Below are 20,178 nucleotides of genomic sequence, written 5' to 3'. Positions count from 1 at the left end.
TGCTAAATTAATTTTCTTTTTTTTTATTGAAAAAATTAAAAGAAAAAATTCACATTTAGAAAATTTTAAAAATTATCTATACAAATTTTTTTATTTGTAACACTAAAACGTTTTTATCAACGGAGTAAAAATTTTCAAAAATGCATTACGCATGTCCATGGTATGATTTTACTATTATCATTATCCATGGAAAATGGATTAATAATGGCGACAGTACGGCAAAAACCGTGTCGCAAAAAGTGTTTGTTCGTCATTTAAATTATTCCTTGTGTTTTCATTTATTTTTATTTTATTGTTACTAACTACCAAAAACTCTACTGTTACTATAACTATAATCACCATTATCATTATTCAACATAATCTTCGTTCACCATTTTAATATTGTAAAATGGACTGTGTTTTATGACAAATATTAACGCCGCATTGACGAGTGAGCGAATATCAAAGAATCAAACAAATTATTATCATTTATTGCAACCCACATATTCATTTGTATTCATATTTACTCACTTTACATACTTGAGTTATTTATTTGTTAATAACCAATTATCACCAGTATACGCCTAAACAATTATTGTATAAGGTAATGTCTATTAATCAATATATACATATAAATATATTTTCTTCTTATATATAACTTACATCTATATACACTTGTATGTTGTAAAAAAAATTTTTTTTTCTGTCAATTTATAAAAATAGAAATTATTTTTATTATTATTTATTATTTTTATATGATAATTTTTAAATTGACATTTTACTTGATATAAATTAATTATTTTTTTATTTTATAATTCACTCGTACTTTATGACTCTCAACTATCATTATCTCTATTACTGTTTGGATAAAAAAATATTTTTGACGGTACAAAAAAAAAATGTATTGCTCTTGTAGTACATATTTGCATTTATTTGTTGATTTAATAATTTATTTTATAAAAATATTTTTTACCAGAAAAGTTTCTTCTTAAAAAATTTATACTTGTAAAAACTTCAACAATATTTATGTAACTCTTAAAATTATTCTTAATCTGCAATTGTGTTGTAAAAATCTGTGACATTTAATTGAGCTGTCACTTGACAATTTTTAAATTTTTATAAACAAAAAAATTGTTTTCAAAAAATTGCATTTTTAATTTTATTTAATTTCTACAAGTCCATTTTTTCAATAAATTTTTTTTGCCATAATTTATTTATTAAAAAAAATTAAAAAATTCATCAAGTGACAGCTAAATTTAATGTCATAATTAATGTAGCATATATTTAATAATTTAAACAATTTTATCATTGTCATTTTTTTTTCTTTAATTATTATTTGTATAATTTTGAAATAATTGAAAGTGATTAATTCTCAAAAGTTTAAGTTAAATTCTAAAAAATTGACACATTTTCTATCTAATGTCAAGGTTTTGAGGTCGCTTGAGGCTATTTTGTCTATTTGTAAGATAACAATAACGTCGTTAGTATATGTGAATGGATATAGATGTGTTAGGGTCGATAACTATTGAACCGATTAGCCGATAAAATTTCACTTTAAACTGAGCTTTGATTTTTTTTACTTTCGGTCTACCTGTCAAAGAAATTTCAATTTTTTTTTTTAATAAAATTCACAATAATATTTTTTTAATCAATTCAAAATTTTAAACTACAAGAAAAAAAAAAATAAAAATTAAGTTTTTTACAAATAAAATTAAAAAAAATTTTTTTGTAATAATTTTTTCAATAAAAAAAAATTCTAAAAATTTTTAAATGTCAGCAAACTTAATTTTCATAATTTTTTTCCGTGTAATTTATTATTTTATAATTAAAAAAAAATAATTGAGGATTTCTAATAGTTTCTCTATTATTTCTTCCCGAGTTGATTATTAAATATTGTATCTTAATTGTCTGCGTCAATGCATCAAATATCTCAGACTTACGTATAATGAAAGTGAATACTTAATTGTCGTCACAGCTTATCACTTGAGACGTATATTTTTTCCGCTGAAAAATGTCGCCGTGGTATAACGATATAATAGCTCAAATGCCGGAAAATAGGTCAGTGATCCATTCACTGAGGTTCTTACACATTACAATCCTTATATTTTAACGCATATAAATATTACTGACGTCATTTAGTAAGTTAAAACATCTATACATATATACACACAATTGCAGTTTAATATTATCTAATTGAGAACAATTTACAGTAATATGATACTGAAATTAGCAGACATTTTACATTTTTTTTTTTTTTTTAACAAACCATTGTAAATTATTAAAGCTCAGACTTTGCATTAAAAATCTAAATTTAATATTAAAAATTTATTTATTAATTATTAACTATTTTAATAATAAAAAAAATTTTTTTTTAGATTTTTATCATCATGAAATCCAAAGTGGAAGAAGAAAAATCTCCAGCGTCCTCACCAGGAACTTGTACAGACTCCAATTCATATTGGTGAGTTTTTAAAAAATTTATTTATGAAAATTAAGTTAGCCGACATTTAAAAATTTTTTTTCATTGGAAAAATTATTACAAAAAAATAAAAAAAAATTTTTTTTGTAAAAAACTTGAAAAATTATAAGTGCAATTTTTTAAAAATATTTTTTAATTCTAATTTAATAAATTAAAAAATTAAAAACGTCGGCTAACTTTTATTATTATATTTATTTAGTATAAAAAAAATTCCCCAATTATTATGTAATAAAAAATTATAAAATGTACTTTTATTTAGTAATATATAGATATATAAATTGCAAGATTTAAAACTTATAAAACTCGTTTAATGCTCCAAATATTAAGTAGAATCCCAAAAAAAAGGAGTTGGTTGAATAAAAGTTTATTAAATAAATGGTACATAATTATTAAATCGCCAACAGACGGCGCACTAGTTACATATATGCATCGACATACATATATGTCAGTCGGCAAATTTTTGCAATAGTGGGGGCAACCCACCGTCGGCAGTTTGAAAGTAACTCTTGAGAGAATTGCGTCCGAACATCTCATGCTTTTCGTGATCGGTTCACCTGACTAAGTGTTACAAACCGCAATAAATAATAATTACAATTAAAAAAAAAAACAAGTAATTTTATTCTATTTATAACTCTAATCATTAAATATAATAAAAATTAAAAAGTATTAAAAAATCAGCTGTTACTTCTCAATAATTTATTTCTTCATTTAAAAAAGTGTGTTTAACAAACTGTTGGTAGTTTTTTGAGTGTATTAATTAGTGAGTTCATTTATGTTTACTATTTTTTACTTTCCGCGGTTTACCGAGCTGCGTAGTTCGCATTAATCTCAGCTATATATGTATTATTATGTTTTCAAGGTCAAGAATCCGGATTATCAGTTAGTTTTAAAAACTGTTACTAAATTTTGACATTAATAACTGTCAGTATTATTTTTGTTGATTGTTATTAAATTTAAAAAATTGTTAATTAAAAAATATTTAAGTGATTTATTTTTGTTGGTTTATTTTATTTCTTCTGAAGTGTTTTATGTTGAAGAAAAAGTGTGAATTTATGTTTTAAAAATTTATAAATAATTTTAATTAATATATTTCTAAATATAAAATAAAAAATAATATATTTAAATGTTAAAAAAAATATTACAAGATAAATTATTAAAAATCAACCAAATATATTTATAAATTATGAGATATAAATAATAACAAAAGAAGAAGAAATGTTTATATTAAATCTATTGTGCAAATAATTAATATTAATTTAAATAATGAAAAATATTTATTAAAAATGTAAAAAAAAAATGTGAAATTTGAGAAGAAAAATTATATCACCTGAAAAAGTGTCAAAATAAAATAAACAATTAAGGATAATTATTAAGAATGTATTTTATTAAATATAAAATTAATTGATATATAATATAAATAAATTGAGTGCAGTTAAAAAAATTTAGAGTGATTTGGACGCCGGTAAAAATAAACCGGTATATTTTATAAGATGGCGCTTGAATATGACTTTAAATTGGAACATTATTACTCAATTAGCGGTAATACGGGGTTAATAATTTGTAAATCGATGCACTTGTTTGTTTTGTGTATACGATAGTGATAATTATTTGTAAATAAATTAGTTAAACAATAGAGTAATCAACAATTATTATCATAATCATTAATCAGTAATGTGGCAACAAGATCCTTCGTATTTGGTAAATCTACCGCAACAAGAGCTATTGCAACAGATCGATAATAACGATGCGCTCCAATCGAAAATTAAAGCTACAATGGGCCAATCTGAAACAGAGGAGCTGGTACAACAGCAATATCAACAACAACCGGTTAAATTGGCCATGATGCCACCAAACAATCTTATTGTCAGTCAAACCATGGGTATGGGGCATCATCATCGTAATGCCACAAGGGAACGGACGCCGAGTTCAAGGTCTGTTTCAGGGCCGTCACGTCACTGCGTGAGCCTTAAATATTTTGTTTCATTTGTTCAATTATAACAAATATCTTCAATTGTAAAAAAAAAAAAAAAAAAAAAAAAAAAAAAAAAACATTTTTGTTTATTTCTTTAAATAAATTTCTTCTTGAAGAAATTTTACACTACGTGAGTTAAATATTTTATTTCGTTTGTTTAATCGCAAAAAATATCTTCAGTTGTAAAAAAAAAAAAAAAAAAAAAAAACATTTTTATTTATTTCTTCTTTAAATAAATTTTTTTCTAAATTTCTTCTTGAAGAAATTATTCAAAAATTTTCCATGTTTTATTAAACAGTAAAATTTAATAATTAATTAAAAAATGAAGTATATATAATAAAATACAAAGAAGATATTATTAAATATTCGTACTTGTAAATTTAAAAATGAGTGACAAGATTCAGACTGACAGTCTAATATTGAGCTAAACTGTAGTTTTAAAACTTTTGTCAAGTCAATGGCACCAAGCGACTGTTTTCCTTTTGCTTAAGCTGATTCATTCTGGGTACATCTACCTAATATGCGACCGGTCTCTAATGTGAAGATGATCGTCATTTTTAGATTTAATTTAACAGAAGAAAAAAATTATTTTTAAATAATTTATTTTTTATTTTATAATTGTCTTTGTGAGTAGTAATAACAGCAGACATTGTAATGTTTGTTTTATTGAGTTTAGGTACTTGACCAGTCAAATCAATTTCTTCACCAGACTATTTCTTTATTCTCTTATTGTAACATTCTTTATTTTATTTGTTTTTTATGTATATATACTTCACATTGAATTATTATCAATAAATAAATTTCAACTAATCTTTGATAATCAAAAAGAGTAATTGAAATTTTTTTATAAAAAGAAATATTGCAGAATTTAGCTTTAAATGTCAATGAATATTAAAATGAGTAGATAATTTAACAATCCAGTCTCACAAGTGACTTTTAAATCAGAAATTAATATAATAATAATAATAATTTAATTAATAACATTTTATAAATAAAAAATATTTTTATTTATTATTATTATTCACAAGTTTTAAAATAAAAAATTATCACTTTGAAAACAATAATGTTTAATGTAAATTATTTGAATATATTAATAATTAAATACGCATTTTATGTAAATAAATTTGTTATTATATATGTATCAATAGAATCAATAATTAGTTAATATCAATTAAATATTCGGTGCGCGATTTAGAATAAAATTAATTTAGAATAATTATTTTATAATTTTATAACAAATAAATTATAGCAAAAAAAAATTATTAAAAAAGTATAAAATGCAATTTTTTTAAATAATTTTTTTGTTAAATAAATTTTATAAATTGTCATTAGAGAATATATTTTATAATTTTATAAAAAATAAATTATAGCAAAAAAAAGTTATTAAAAAAATATAAAATGCAATTTTTTTTAATAATTTTTTTGTTAAATAAATTTTAAAAATTGTCATTAAAAATAGAATTATGATAAAAGATTCTCCGGAATTAACTAGCAAAATACTGTGAAAAATATTGAAGAAATATCAGCGTCTTGTAGTACTTAGCATCTATACATAAACATGTAATATTACTGTCAACTTTGTCGAGTTAAGTGCTACGATAATGACGCATTGGCTTTGACCGCGTTGTCCTCTACCTAGGACATTACGTTTCTCGTTTGGTTGGTCATATACTTGATACTATACTGTTTATTACATTATACACAACATTAACTATTTATTTTAACATAGATATTTAGAATATAATAATATTATGACTAAGATTAACAATTAATTTATTTTTACAACATATTTTTATACAACTTACACTTCTTCTTTACAAAAAAAAAAAAAAAATAATTATAAATATTTATAAAATAGCTAATTTATAAAACGTAAACAAAATAATATATTGATGATTAATAATTGAGAAAATCACGTTGTTTACGTAAAAGTAATTCTATCTACTTTAAAAGTACTTATAGTACTTGGAATTATTTATCTTGTAATATTTAAATTAAATTATTAAAAATAAAATAAAATTGTGAAGCTATCAATTAAAAAACTAGCTTAATGATAAGTAAGATAAAAAAATATAATTGCAATTTACATTAAATCTTAAAAAAAAAAAAAAAAAAAAAAATTATCAATGTTTATCACAACAAGATATTAGTTTTTAAAATTTAAATCAGTTACTGATAGTTGATAAATGATTCTTTCCAATGTCATTCTGATTATTCATTTTTAACTCAAGTCTTTTAGATAATAAATTACAAGTACAATTTTATTTTTTTTTTTTGTGTTTTAATTTAAATGTAAAAATTTTCGATTAATTTATGTTTTTGTAATTATATTTATATACAGTCGTTGTACAGATGTGTCCATAGATATCCATTTTAATTAAAAATAACAATTAAATTACCAAGTTGTTATAATAACTCCGTATATATTTTTATAAAATATTGATGTTTTATAAAGTCTGTTGCATATGCATATATATATATATATATATATATATATATATATATATATATATATATATATATATATATATATATATCAACTTTTTCAAACTCAAGGTTTAATATATGCGTATCGAGGTACAATGACCGATAATTGCCAACGTTGTTTTACTTAGAGTGTGTAATAGTGATAATTTTTAATATAACCATTATGTGATTTACTTTTGCGTAATCTTCAAATAGACGGTTATTATTTACTTAAATAATATAATAACATAGAAATTCATATGTCTTCACATTAATTATTCTCTATTCACTGATTAATTCATGTAATTTATTATTAATAACAAACCAACGAGCCGAAGACTACATTAATAATGTAATACAGAGCGGTAGTAAAAATAATTATTTATAAAATAGTTTTACTGGAGAAACTTTCGTCGTTTCGTTACTTAAAAGCTGTGATACTATCTTACATAATACAGAATTGAAATTTTTAATTTTAACAAATTTATGTACAAGATAATGTTAATGTAGTAATTAATGAATCAAATTTTTGACAACTACCGACATGCTTGGTGATATCAATTTAGTACTGTGTTAAGATTATTTTCGAAATCACTTGTGTTATTATTTTATTGTGTGTGTGAAAGTGCTCATAGTAGGCATTTTATTTTATTTTATTTTATACGATCATCAGAAATATTGAATCAACATCTGTTTACATAATATGGCACTTGTAACCTCATTCTGTTGATAACATACTCTAACAATTGTAGACGTCATTTTGATTGATTCAAAAGTACATGTGTATAAATAAATAAGGATTAATTTATTAATTTATAGATAGAAATTTATTTGTTGTATGAAAATTAAATTGGCAGATATTTAAAATTTTTCTTATTAAAAAAAATTATAATAGATTTTAAAAATTATGAGTGCAATTTTTAAAAAAATATTTTAGTTCTAATTTAATTAAAGAAAAAAAAATTAAAAATTTTTTAATATGTAAAATTTAAATTACCAAATATTTGACAATTTTTTTTTTAATTTGCAATTTTTTTAAATTATTTTTTCAACTTTAATTTAACAGAAGTCTTAAAAAAAATTTTTTTTAAACTTTTGCTAAATTTAATATTAATAGATAAATTTATTAAATTAATTTTCTTTTATTTAAACTAATTTTATTTTAATAAAAAAAGCTTTTAGTTCTAATTTAAATGATAAAAATTTTTTAAAAAATAAAATTGATCAATAATTAAAAGAAGAAATAATAATTGTTTTTTTTTACTAAGTAATAAAATTATTAATTAGATTTATAATTAAAGTAATTAAAATAAAGTCAGTCACTGAAATGATATTAATGAGAAAACCAAATCATAAAAAAAAGAAAAGTATAATAAATTGCACTATATCTTCAAACAAAGTACAAATAAAAACCAATTAAAAATTCTTTAATGACAAAAACAGAAATAGAGTTATTATTGTGATGATAATTATCAACAAAACAGTAAATTATTGAGTAAATAGTTAAACACTTAACTACACATCAATAAACCCGATCAACTGTTATGTATACAAGAATGAAGCCCTGCAAATACTATCTTTATGTTGAGCGACTCGATAATAGCATAATACTAATGTAGTACGATGTATACATATATACCTATACATATGTACATGTATTCTGTGAGAACGATATAAAATGAGAAAGATAACAAAGTCGATGCCCTCATCTACATTTTCGTCCCCATCCTTCGAATGATACGTATTTTTAAATCTAAAGCAGTTTTTACAACACGTGTATAATATATCAAAATGCTCCTCCATTTTCTTTCTTATGGTTGCGACGTCCACTTTTTTTTATTTTGTGTCTTCTCTGTTACTTATTTAGATTCGATGTCACGGAATACTGTCCATTATATATATATAGAGAATGCGAATTATAGTAATTGAGCCAGACAGTCTGATGAGAAGTAATATATATTTATATTCGTAATACATTGTGAAATTTTATAAATTTAATCATTTTTGTCGAAAACTTCCTTGATCACTATGTGACTGCCGTGATTTGTGAACTATAAATAAATAAAATTTTGCTTTATTAAATAATTAATTTTATTAAATTGCAGCGTAATTTCTTAAATATGGACGTTTTTAAAGATATAAGCTCATCCCGATGTTAGACTCATTAAAAGCTTTTATTTGAGTACCCACATGCATTTTTATATATTTTTCATATATACATATATATATAATATATATAAATATATGAAAAATTGATGTGGGTACTCAAATGAAAGGTCTTGATGAGTGTAACATCGAGATGAGTTTATATCTTTAAAAATGTCAATAGTTCACAAGATACAAGGTCATATTTAATAATAATAATAATACTATGGATTATTGACATTGTTGATTCTTTGCAAAAGAAGAAATAGAAATTTTCCGTAAAAAATTTAGCATAAAAAATCTCTCAGAAAATTTCTATCATTAGATGCAGGGTAGGAAATTTTATGTGTAAAAAGTTTTCTTCATGCTTGACTTATAATAAGGAAAAAGAAAACTTTGACCCAACTCTGTAAGAGATAACAATTTTTTTTTTTTTTTTTTTTTTTAAGGAAAATTTTTCCACAAAGTTCTCAAGGCGCAAGCAAAAAATTATTTTTAAATAGACCCTGATTGATCTATAAAAACACTAGTAGAAATAATAAATAATGGAGGAAAATATTGAATTTTAGTACGTCGATAAAATTTTCTATTGAGTACTTGGCTATATTCACAGTAGTTTGTTGACTGACTTTAGTTTACAGTACACAGAAGATATATTTGCAACCTGACTGATACATAATACATATTTGTACTGTAAACATAACAAAGAATGAATAGAAGAAATCAAAGACTTCGGAAAGTTTTTATGCATGAAGAAATACATTTATGTACATATAACTTTTCTCACTTTTCCAACAAACATATAAATTATAATAATAAATATATAACTACTTTTTATTTGCATATATTATTGTTCTGCACTTGAGTTTTTATGTATCAATATATAATAAATTTTACGACATTCGTTTAAAGTCTAAATATCCTTTGATAAATTATGTAACTATAGTATTAAACTAGCAAACTGTGTTCGATCTCGAGCGCCGTTGAAATGAACATATAAAAATTATTTTAAGATGCTTTGGTGATTATACCGTTGAATATTATGGAAGCGAATAATAATAATATTGTTTACAAAGTAGACTTATAGTCTTGATGCATAATGCATAATATAACGAAGTTACGTAGTATTATGTAGAATAGAAGAGAGATAGATTATCAAAAACACAAGAATTATTATTATTATTATTATTATTATTATTATTATTATTATTACTATTATTTTTATCCAAAATTATCAAGTCAACAAAAATAATAATAATAATAATTGTGTTTTTGACATTTTTAAAGATATAAGCTCATCTCGGCATTACACTCATCAAGACCTTTCATTTGAGTACCCACATCAATTTTTCATATATTTTATATATTTATATATATTACATATATGTATATATGAAAAATAAATAAAAAATGCATGTGGGTACTCAAATGAAAGCTCTTGATGAGTGTAACATCGAGATGAGCTTATATCTTAAAAAATGTCAATAGTTTAAAAAAAAAATGCAATTGAACAAAAGTAATTATTTAATTAAGCAAAATTTATTTTGCAAGGTTGCTAGTTATTATTATTATTCTTATTATTAATTTTTTTTATTTTTATTCTTTAGAATAAAGTTGGAATAAAAAATATGAAAATTATTCTAATTAAAATTATAATAACAAACAATAATAATAAAATATAAACCCAAGATTATTATTATTTTTTTTTACTATTGAATTATTACATGCCATGTAGTACATAATACTGAATAATTGTATTGGGGTATGGGGATGTTAGCCGAATACGAATGGATAGGAGCTCGTTCTGTTGAATTTGGATGGCTCACGCAGGCTAGCAGTGAGGCAGGACGCGGTCGACGCCCAAATCCAAATCCACCAGAGGTGCCCAATTCATATGTATGGTCACATTTTTTCTTATTTTCCTTATTTTTATTATTTTTCTTTATACGCTGTCAACATCAGACCAGATGAATAAATTCTTGCATTTATTCATCACATATTCTTCTTCTCCAAAAATGAAAAAAATTTTTTAAATATTAAAACATCTTTTTTTTTTTAAATAATTGATAAATTTAAATAATTAAATTTATTTCCTTACAAAGATTGCTTGTAAAAACTCGCATGACAAAAAAATGAAAATTACCCATACATTGATGGAATGCTGATGGCCAGTGGTGCGCAATTTAGCTGTTAAATTATACCATGAGATTTTTTGAAGTGAAAAAAATTTTATTCTTAATTAAATATAATTTATAATTACACAAAAAGCCCAATTTTTAATTTATTGAAGCGGTAAATAATTTGTTTTTAATTTTTTTCAATGAAAACTCAGCTAAATAATTAGACGAAGTTAATGCAGGGGCTTTTTGTGAGCATATATTGATTTTATGGGTACACATTGCACATTAAAAGTATGCTGCAAGTAAGCGGAGTAAGACATACGTGTATAACTGCCCTTGACCTTGAACCTTGCACAGCGGAGGCAAAAAACCCCATGTATTCTTCTTTTCCCGCTCTTTAATACGAGAATCCTTTATGCCCAGATATATACAATCCTGAAGTTTTATTTAAATATCGATTGTTACTTCAAGCCCTGCGTCACCGTTTCATTTCAAGCTTCTCTCTTTACCTATACTAATTTTTTTTTTTTTTTTACTTTTTTTATTATTATTATCATTATTTTTTTTTTATTCATTATAATTTTATGTTTCTACCTACACTATGTTATTTATGAGCTATAAAATCAAAAATTATAAGTATTGAAACATAAAAAGTTTTTTTTTATGAATTACATATCATAAATTTTTTATTTTAAAATAAAAACATGTTACGATGTTTGAATAATAAACAATTAAATAAATTTTTAAAATAAATTCAATGTAATAATTATAAAATTAAAGAAAACAAAATTTTACTGAAGTTAGTTGACAGCTGTCACTTTTTTTTAAATTTTTATTACAAATCAATTACAATTGATAATTTTTTTTATTTTCACATGTGCAATATTTTTATTAAAATTTTTTTTAACTATAATTTTAATAATTTTTCTAATAAAAAAATTGCTGCATAAAAAAACTGGATAATTTTTTAATTTTTTTTTTTTTTTTAATAAATAAATTTGCTCCAAAAAATTATTTTTTCAAAATTGCATTTATAATTTTTAAAAATTTTTACATGTCAATTTTTTGTTCTCATTTTTTTTTTTTTTTTTTTTTTATGAAAATTAATTTAACCAATATTTAATAATTTTAATAATTATTCTAATTTTATTAAATTAAAAATGCAATTTTTTTAAAATATTTTTTCGGAACAAATTTTTTTGTTAAATAAAAAATAAAAAATTTCATATGTGAAAATTAAAAAAAACTTATTAGTGGAAATTTAAAAACATTTTTTATAATGTAATTGATTTGTTGTAAAATTAAAAAAAAAATTGACAGTTATCAGCTGACTTCAGTATTATAAAATTTCCTGAAAGCAATTACGTTGTCAATTATAAATTATATCAATTACTATTCATACGTGGTTAAATTATAATTACAGCAGTTCCCGAGCTTCACGTAATCTGGCGGAAAAACAGCGACGTGACAATCTAAACACCAACATTGCAATGATGGCAGCATTAGTACCCAATATAGCGTCAAGCTCAAAACGTCACGACAAAATTTCTATTCTGAGACTTGCCGCTGCTTATTTGCGGTCTAATTTTGGTAAGTAGTATAATTAAAAATAATAATTATCATTGTATAAGATAATGTATATTATATACAAAAAATTTTAATTACCTCACAGCAATTGGTCCTGGTATTCGAGACTTCATCCCGCCGGAGTACAGTGATATTGACCTTGAAGAAAATTTTGTCGACGTGAGTATATATAATAAAATTTACAATTAATTACTAATTGTTTTCACATTAAACTTAATGAAAATAAAATTAGCAGACAGCTGACAATTTTTAGAATTTTTTTTATTAATAAAATTATTTTTTTAATTATTAAAAAAGTTGCACATGTAAAAAATGTAAAAAACTAAGCGTGCAATTTTTTAAAAATATTTTTTGAACTAAATTTGTTCCGAAAAATTATTTTAAAAAAATTTTATTTTTAATTTTTCAAAAATTTAACATGTCATTTTTTTTTGCCATAAGTTTTTTGTTTAGTAGTTTGTTTAAAAAAAAAAAAAAAAATTAAAAAATTGTCAAGTGTCTGCTAATTTAAAAGTCATTAATTTATATTTATTTTTTATTAATTATTAAATAATTATTCAAGGGCTTCGATGGAACGGGAAGTTTTCTTCTAGTCGTTACAATAACCGGCAATATTGTTTACATCAGTCCACGTGTGGAAGGACCTCTGGGTTACTCACCAGTAAGATAATAATTTTATTAAAATAAAAATAAAAAATGAGTTCATACGATGAGACAGAGTTAATGAAAGTATAATGCAAAAACAGGTTTCATAATTTTTATTTGCATATTGATGAAATAAAATATTATTTTAATGGGAAAAAAAAAAAAAAAAAAAAAAAAAAAAAAACGTCAGATTACACACGTGTCACTCTAGAGAATTTTCATACACATATCGACCCAGTCAGTGGTACTTCAAATCGACTGGGAATATGAGGAAAAAGTTTATACCATAGTTTTATTAAAATACCATCTATATTTGTTTGACAAATAATTTTCATATATAATTAAATAATTAATTTAAATCAGGATGTTGCATGATGTTATGTTTTTTTATTTAATTTGATGATAAAAACTAAAAATCAATTTATTCTTGGTTTAATAAAAATATAATTATAATTCCTAATAAGTAACGTGGGTGTCCCACATTTGGTTGACCATCTTAAATAAATTTTTTCTGTTTGTAAAAAAAATATACTCATAAAGATATAATGATAAAAGTATGTACAATCAGACGACTATTGTATCCAAAGAAATGGAGAATATCCTGCGGTGATAACTACTTCGTATCATAAAAATATCAAATAATTATGATGATAATAATAGCAATAATGAAATACTATACAATATTAATAATTTAAAAAAAAAAATTATTCCAGGTTGAAATGATGGGTAAATCAATTTTCTCATATGTACATCCGGAAGATCATTCAGAGCTTTCAAAAGCACTAACACCCGATGAATATGTTCTGCCAGTCAAAAAAATAGCGTATTACAATGAAGACTGCAGTACCAATGAAGAAACCACAAATACTTCTTCTAACTCTACAGCTGTTTCTATAATAACAAATAATAATAATAGTAATATTAATCATAATAGTAACAGTAATTTCAAAGAACAGCGACGTAGTTTTTACGTTAAAATAGCACAACGTACTAATTCAAGAGGTGAGCATACGCAATTTAAATGTTTTCACGTATCGGGCGTATTGCGACTGGCTGATTTTTTAAGGAAGAAAAATAATTCAGGTAATTTTTTTATTTTATTGTCAATATTTATGTTACTGAAGTTGACAGTCATTATTTAATAAAGCAAAATTTGTTATAAAAATTAAAAAAATTGTCATCTTCAGTATAATAAATTTTTAATATTTTTAATTATAAAATTTTGTATTGCTTCAGAAAATTCGCCAACGGTAGCAGCAACAAGCAATGATATTATATTTACTGGTATTGCTAAAGTGATCCACAAACGTATCACTGAGTTATCATTGTATGAAGCTAACAAACAAGAATACATAACTCGGCACCTAGTGGATGGCCGAATTGTATTCAGCGATCACAGAATAGCTCTGATAGCTGGGTACATGTCTGAGGAAGTATCTGGTGTCAATGCTTTTCGATTTATGCACAAGGACGATGTAATGTGGGCAATTACAGCATTAAGACAAAGTAACTATTAAAATACTTAATTATTATTATCATTAAAAAATTATTACAACTACAATCTAAATATTATTGCAGTGTATGACCGTCGTGAAGGTTTTGGCACCTCGTGCTATCGTTTGCTCTCAAAGAGCGGTAAATTTATTTATTTACGGACCCACGGTTGGCTAGAGTTCGACAACAAAACCGGGACATTCGAGTCATTCATCTGCGTCAACACTCTGGTAGAAAAAGACGAAGGAGAGAAGTTAATAAAAGAACTGCGCAATCGTTTTTCCGCAACAGTAACGCAAATCAGCGCAACATCAGCAGGAACATTGACAGTAGCATCATCCTCAATAACTTCAGCATTGTCGCCTTCTCTTTCTTCCTCGTTTTCAACGACTTCATCATCATCTTTCTACTTCTCGCCTTGTTCACCTCCAAAATTTGGACTGTCGCCAGATTTATCAGCTTCAGTAGCAGTAACGACGACAGCGCCATCTTCAGTGGTGCCAACGTCAACGACATCACATTCACAATCAGAACAAAATGTCGAGGATCCAACTCAGCTTGAAGATGCTATTTATCAGCTGATTAGCACGCTTAAATCGCCCACAACGGTTCCAAGTTTATCACCACCGACGTCTGATATCGAGTGTAACCCCGAAATTGCCGAAACAACTTTGATTTCTTCAGCTGTGACGTCAGTGATGACAACGCCATCTGACGGATCCAATGCTAACTTATTCAAGTTATCTTCCGCGGATAATATTTCTAAGGTGGATAATAAAAAATCTGAAGATGAATTGAGTCATAAAAATAAACGCATTAAAACAGAATTATCAAATTCGTTTGATTCGTCATTAAATAACAGTGAAAAAAAAATAAATAATGATAAATCAATAATAAATGATAAAATGTTAAGTTTAAATAGTCAAAATTTATTATTTAGTGGTAATAAAATTAATAATAGATTAATGAAAAATAATGTCGATATTAATGATGATGGTGAGGATAATTTGAAGCAATCGAACAATATTTATTTAAAATATGATAATGATAATGTAAATAAAAATGAACAAGAAGCTACATCGTGTGTTAAAATGGAGTTAAATGGTATAGGTATTAAACGTCCTGGTGAAGCTGATAAACGTAAAGATAAACGACGACATATTTCAATCAGTTCGAGCGATCAAGTTAATAATTTAATTGTTGTTAAAAATAATGAAATTATTGTTAATAAATTAAAAGTACAGGAGAAAAAATTCTGCGGTAATGCTAATGCTGATAGGGTGATACACGTTAATGAATCAAGTAATTTAATAATAGATAATCAAGTGATGAATAATGATAAAAAAAAAACTATTGATACATTATTTAATATAGATAATCATATTAATGGACAAAGTAAGCAATTTGGTCAGGTGGAATTAATTTATAATGAAGAAGATTGTGAAACGATAAAACATTATCAACAATTAACATCCGAATGTCAGAGTAATATTATTAACAACTTTGAAGATGATCATCAAGAATTTAAAGTTGATGTCAATGATTATACCATTTAAAAATAATATTTATTATTTAATCTATTACCACTCTTATTATTGGTATTTTATCACCACTCATTTTAAGAATCTTTATAAATTTTATTTTTAAAATCAATTAATGGTTGAATTTTTTTTAATTATTTTATTTGATGTTAAGTTTGTAAAAAAAATTTTTTTTATCGTTCGGTAATTTGGCAGTAATACATCTTTAATACAAATTACTAAACTCTGAAAAATACTGTGCTTTTCTAAAATAATTGAATAATTTGAAATTAAAAAAAAAAATTTTTTTTTTTTTTTTTTTAATTAAAAAAAAAAATTAAATAGAAATTTTTAAAAGCGCGTCAATACTTCTAATGTACTATTTAGTCGAGATATAATTGTTTGTACTGTATAAAGTTAGTGAAAAAATTGATTAAAAAAAATTTTTTTTTTTTTTTTAAGTTATTAAATTATTTTAGTCAAGTACAGTAAATCACAGAATTGAGTAATCTGGAGTAAAGCTGTGTTAGTTCCACTAATTTTACGGTATTCGATAAAGGCATAAGCCAATTGTTAATCACAAAAATGAAGTGGCTGAAAAATAATTAAATAATAATAGGAGCAGTGGTGGGTTAAAGTAATGATTTATTACAATAATTTTTATATTTCAATTAGTCAATTTATTTAATAGGTAATAGGATAATGTCTGTGCAAAAAAAAAAAAAAAAAACTTTAAGTTTATTAAAATATAATAATTAATTCAACAAATGTTATTTATAATTGTCTTTGGAAAATTCCTTTCATTCCAAAGTGTCTCAGACAAAAGTAGATTATAATTTATTATTTTTATTTCTTAATTATTGTTATTAAATTACTATTATTTTTTTTATGTCGTTTAGGGAAGAAACAAAAATTTAATTTTTATTTAATGTCAATTTTAATCGTTTAATTTTAAAATAATAATAATAATAATAATAATATGTTGATGATGATAATGATAAAGAAGATGATGATGGTGATGGTTATAATGATAATAGTTAATTATAGTAATTATTAGTAATATTAATTTAGAGTAGGAAAAAAATGACAATTCGTCAATGCATTTAAATATAAATTAATGATTGATGAGTTAAATATAAAAAATGGATTGTGCAATTAAATGATCTTTGTTTTGAGGATGAGACTGAAAAGTAGACAAACGATCTGAGATCTTTGAAAATGTTAATCGAAATTTATTAATCTAAAGTAACTATTTAATTTTTTTTTTTTAATTAAATAGTTATTAATGGATTTAATTATTGATTATTAAGACAATGAACTAGTAAAATTTAATAGGTGTAATTACTCGATTAATGGGAATAAATTTTAACATAAAATTTATTGGAAATGGATAAAAGAAGAAATGAAATTTCCAGTAAGTAAAACACTTAGTCTCATTTCTTCAAGGGAAGAATTACGTGTATAAAAATATTTTTTGTTAATTTTTTTAAGGTATGAAAATTAATTTTATTTATTTAAATTGTCTAATTATTATATATATTTATATTCTTCAACCATATAATTTAAAAAGTAGCGAAGATATATATTATCGGTTGTCATCCGACTTAGCAGTATATAAACTGCAATTTTTATCTGAAATTAATGGCAAAGAAAAATTAATTTTTTTTATACAATTACGCTTAATATGATCTTTAATTATAAGCGATATTTTTATTTAAAATATTTTTTTTTTTTTTTTTTTTTAATCAATGTTTGAAAAAATTAATAAAATTAATTAATTAAATAAAAAATTAATTTTTCTGTGCGATAGATTCCAGATAAAAATTGGGGCAAGTCGGATGAAAACCTACGGTGGGTATCAGGTAATGTATCTTCGCTAATTTTTAAATTATATTGTATAATATGTAAGAATATAAATATATGTAGAAAATGATCTGATAGTTTTAATAAATAATATAAATTTGTTTATTCTTTATTAAAAAGTTGATGAGACGTTTTTCGTTGCTATGACCAATTTAGCAACGGTTAAATATTAATAAATAAAATTTGTAAAAAAATATTAATTAATTAATTAAATAGTCGATAATAAATAATTTGAAAAAAGCGCGCGAAGCGCGTTCAAATTTCTATCACTTTAAAAAAATTAATAAAAATCCGTTTAAAAACGCGTATTTCTTCCCTTAATATAAATATGAAGAAAAGTCATTTTTTAAAAAACGAGTAGATAAACTAATCGTATTGGTTGAAATTGAAAAAATAGATAAAAATAACGTTGTGTTTAAACGTTGAAAATTAAAAAAAAAAAAAAAAAATTATTTAAAACTTTAAAAGGTAAAATTATAACTACCTCTCTGCTGGCATTGAATAATCCAATAATGCTTATACTAATAATTTTTAAATAAAATAATTAATTGAAATAAATTTAAGTAACAAGTACATATTATTAGACAATTTCAATTGAGTATAAAATAATATTCAGTAAAAAAAAACTAAAACTAATATTCCAACTGTTGCCATTATTAATATTGGCTAATTGTAAGACTGCAAAGTTAATTTTCCTTAGATTATTATTATTATTATTATTATTATTATTATTATTATTATTATTATTATTATTATTATTATTACTATTATTATTATTATTATTGTCATTATCCTTATTATTAAATCATCTATTATCGCCTAGTACTAAATATATTAATATTTTTAAGTATAATTACGTTTTATTGTTAAAAAAAAAAAAAAGTACGTGTGAATTTTTAATAATAAGTAGCTAAAAAAAAAAAATTATTTTTCTTTTTAATAAAATTTATTTAAAATTATAAAAGCAAAAAAAAAAGATATAAAATTTATACATGACGTTTTTCACATACGAAACTAGCAATTAACAAAAATAAAAGATTTTAAAAATCTAGAACAAAATAATTTGTGGCCATACACCGATTAGATGAGAGAGATCTTTTATTAACTTCAATTCATGGGAAAAAAAAAAAAAAAATCGTTGTAATTATCATTTTATCGATGTATAATTATTGATTTTGTTTAATAAAAATTATAATGAAAATTAATTGTGTGTGTAAGTCACAGTTTGGAATTTTTGACCCGACCCTTAAAGAAGAAATAAAAAAATAAAAGAAGAAATACAAAAACAAAACAAGAAATTTAAAAAATTAAAGAAGAAATGAATAAAAAAAGAAGAAATAAAAAATAAAAGAAGAAATAATTAAAAAAAATGAAGAAATACAAAAAAAAATAAAAGAAGAAATAAAGGGAATAAAAAAATAAAAGAGGAAATTAAAAAAAATAAAAGAAGAAATTAAAAAAATAAAAGAAGAAATAAAAAAATAAAAGTTAGATAAATTTAGAGGCCTCTCATCAAATTGATCTAATTTTGATTGATCTAGTTATTATGTTATATAAAAAATTTTTTGTATACATCTTGCCATTTGTCATATTTTTCTCAAATAAATAAAAAATAAAAATAATTATTTAAACTAATTATTATTATTTATTCAACGAAGAAATACTTGCAGATAATTAGATAAAAAATTGTTGTATTAGGTTTATTTAAGTACAAATAAAATTCCAAAGTGTATTGTAAAATAGGTAAATTCGATGAGAGACTCTGATTGGTGATATTTATCTGTTAAAAAAAAAAAAAAAAATCACTAATTTTTGAGCTATCGAAATATGTTATCATTAAATTACTAATTTGATAATGTTAAAATTGCTTGTTTATTTACATAAAAAAAAAAAAAAAAAAAAAAAAAA

General features: G+C 22.9%; 1 protein-coding gene across 4 annotated transcripts; it reads left to right on the top strand.

Moving 5' to 3' along the window:
* Positions 1 to 194: 194 nt before the first annotated feature.
* LOC141529196 (uncharacterized) lies at positions 195 to 19,905 on the top strand. Of its 4 annotated transcripts, none has more exons than XM_074245671.1 (8): positions 195 to 583; positions 2,355 to 2,440; positions 12,588 to 12,751; positions 12,834 to 12,907; positions 13,311 to 13,409; positions 14,107 to 14,476; positions 14,630 to 14,899; positions 14,972 to 19,905. In XM_074245671.1, the coding sequence occupies exons 2-8, from the start codon at positions 2,367 to 2,369 to the stop codon at positions 16,441 to 16,443; spliced, it is 2,523 nt and encodes an 840-aa protein (XP_074101772.1). In that variant the 5' UTR covers positions 195 to 583; positions 2,355 to 2,366; the 3' UTR covers positions 16,444 to 19,905. The 4 variants fall into 4 exon arrangements, with proteins under 4 accessions (XP_074101772.1, XP_074101771.1, XP_074101770.1 ...); XM_074245670.1 differs by having other exon boundaries at positions 12,585 to 12,751; XM_074245669.1 differs by lacking the exons at positions 195 to 583; positions 2,355 to 2,440 and adding an exon at positions 2,945 to 4,389.
* The last annotated feature ends 273 nt before the right edge of the window (positions 19,906 to 20,178 follow it).

Source organism: Cotesia typhae, unplaced genomic scaffold (genome assembly GCF_013202065.1).
Source record: "Cotesia typhae breed Kobodo isofemale line unplaced genomic scaffold, CoteBio_Ctyphae contig_44, whole genome shotgun sequence".
Taxonomy (NCBI): Eukaryota; Metazoa; Arthropoda; class Insecta; order Hymenoptera; family Braconidae; genus Cotesia; species Cotesia typhae.
Note: the sequence above shows the minus strand (reverse complement) of the source record. Positions and strands in the feature narration are given on the sequence as shown.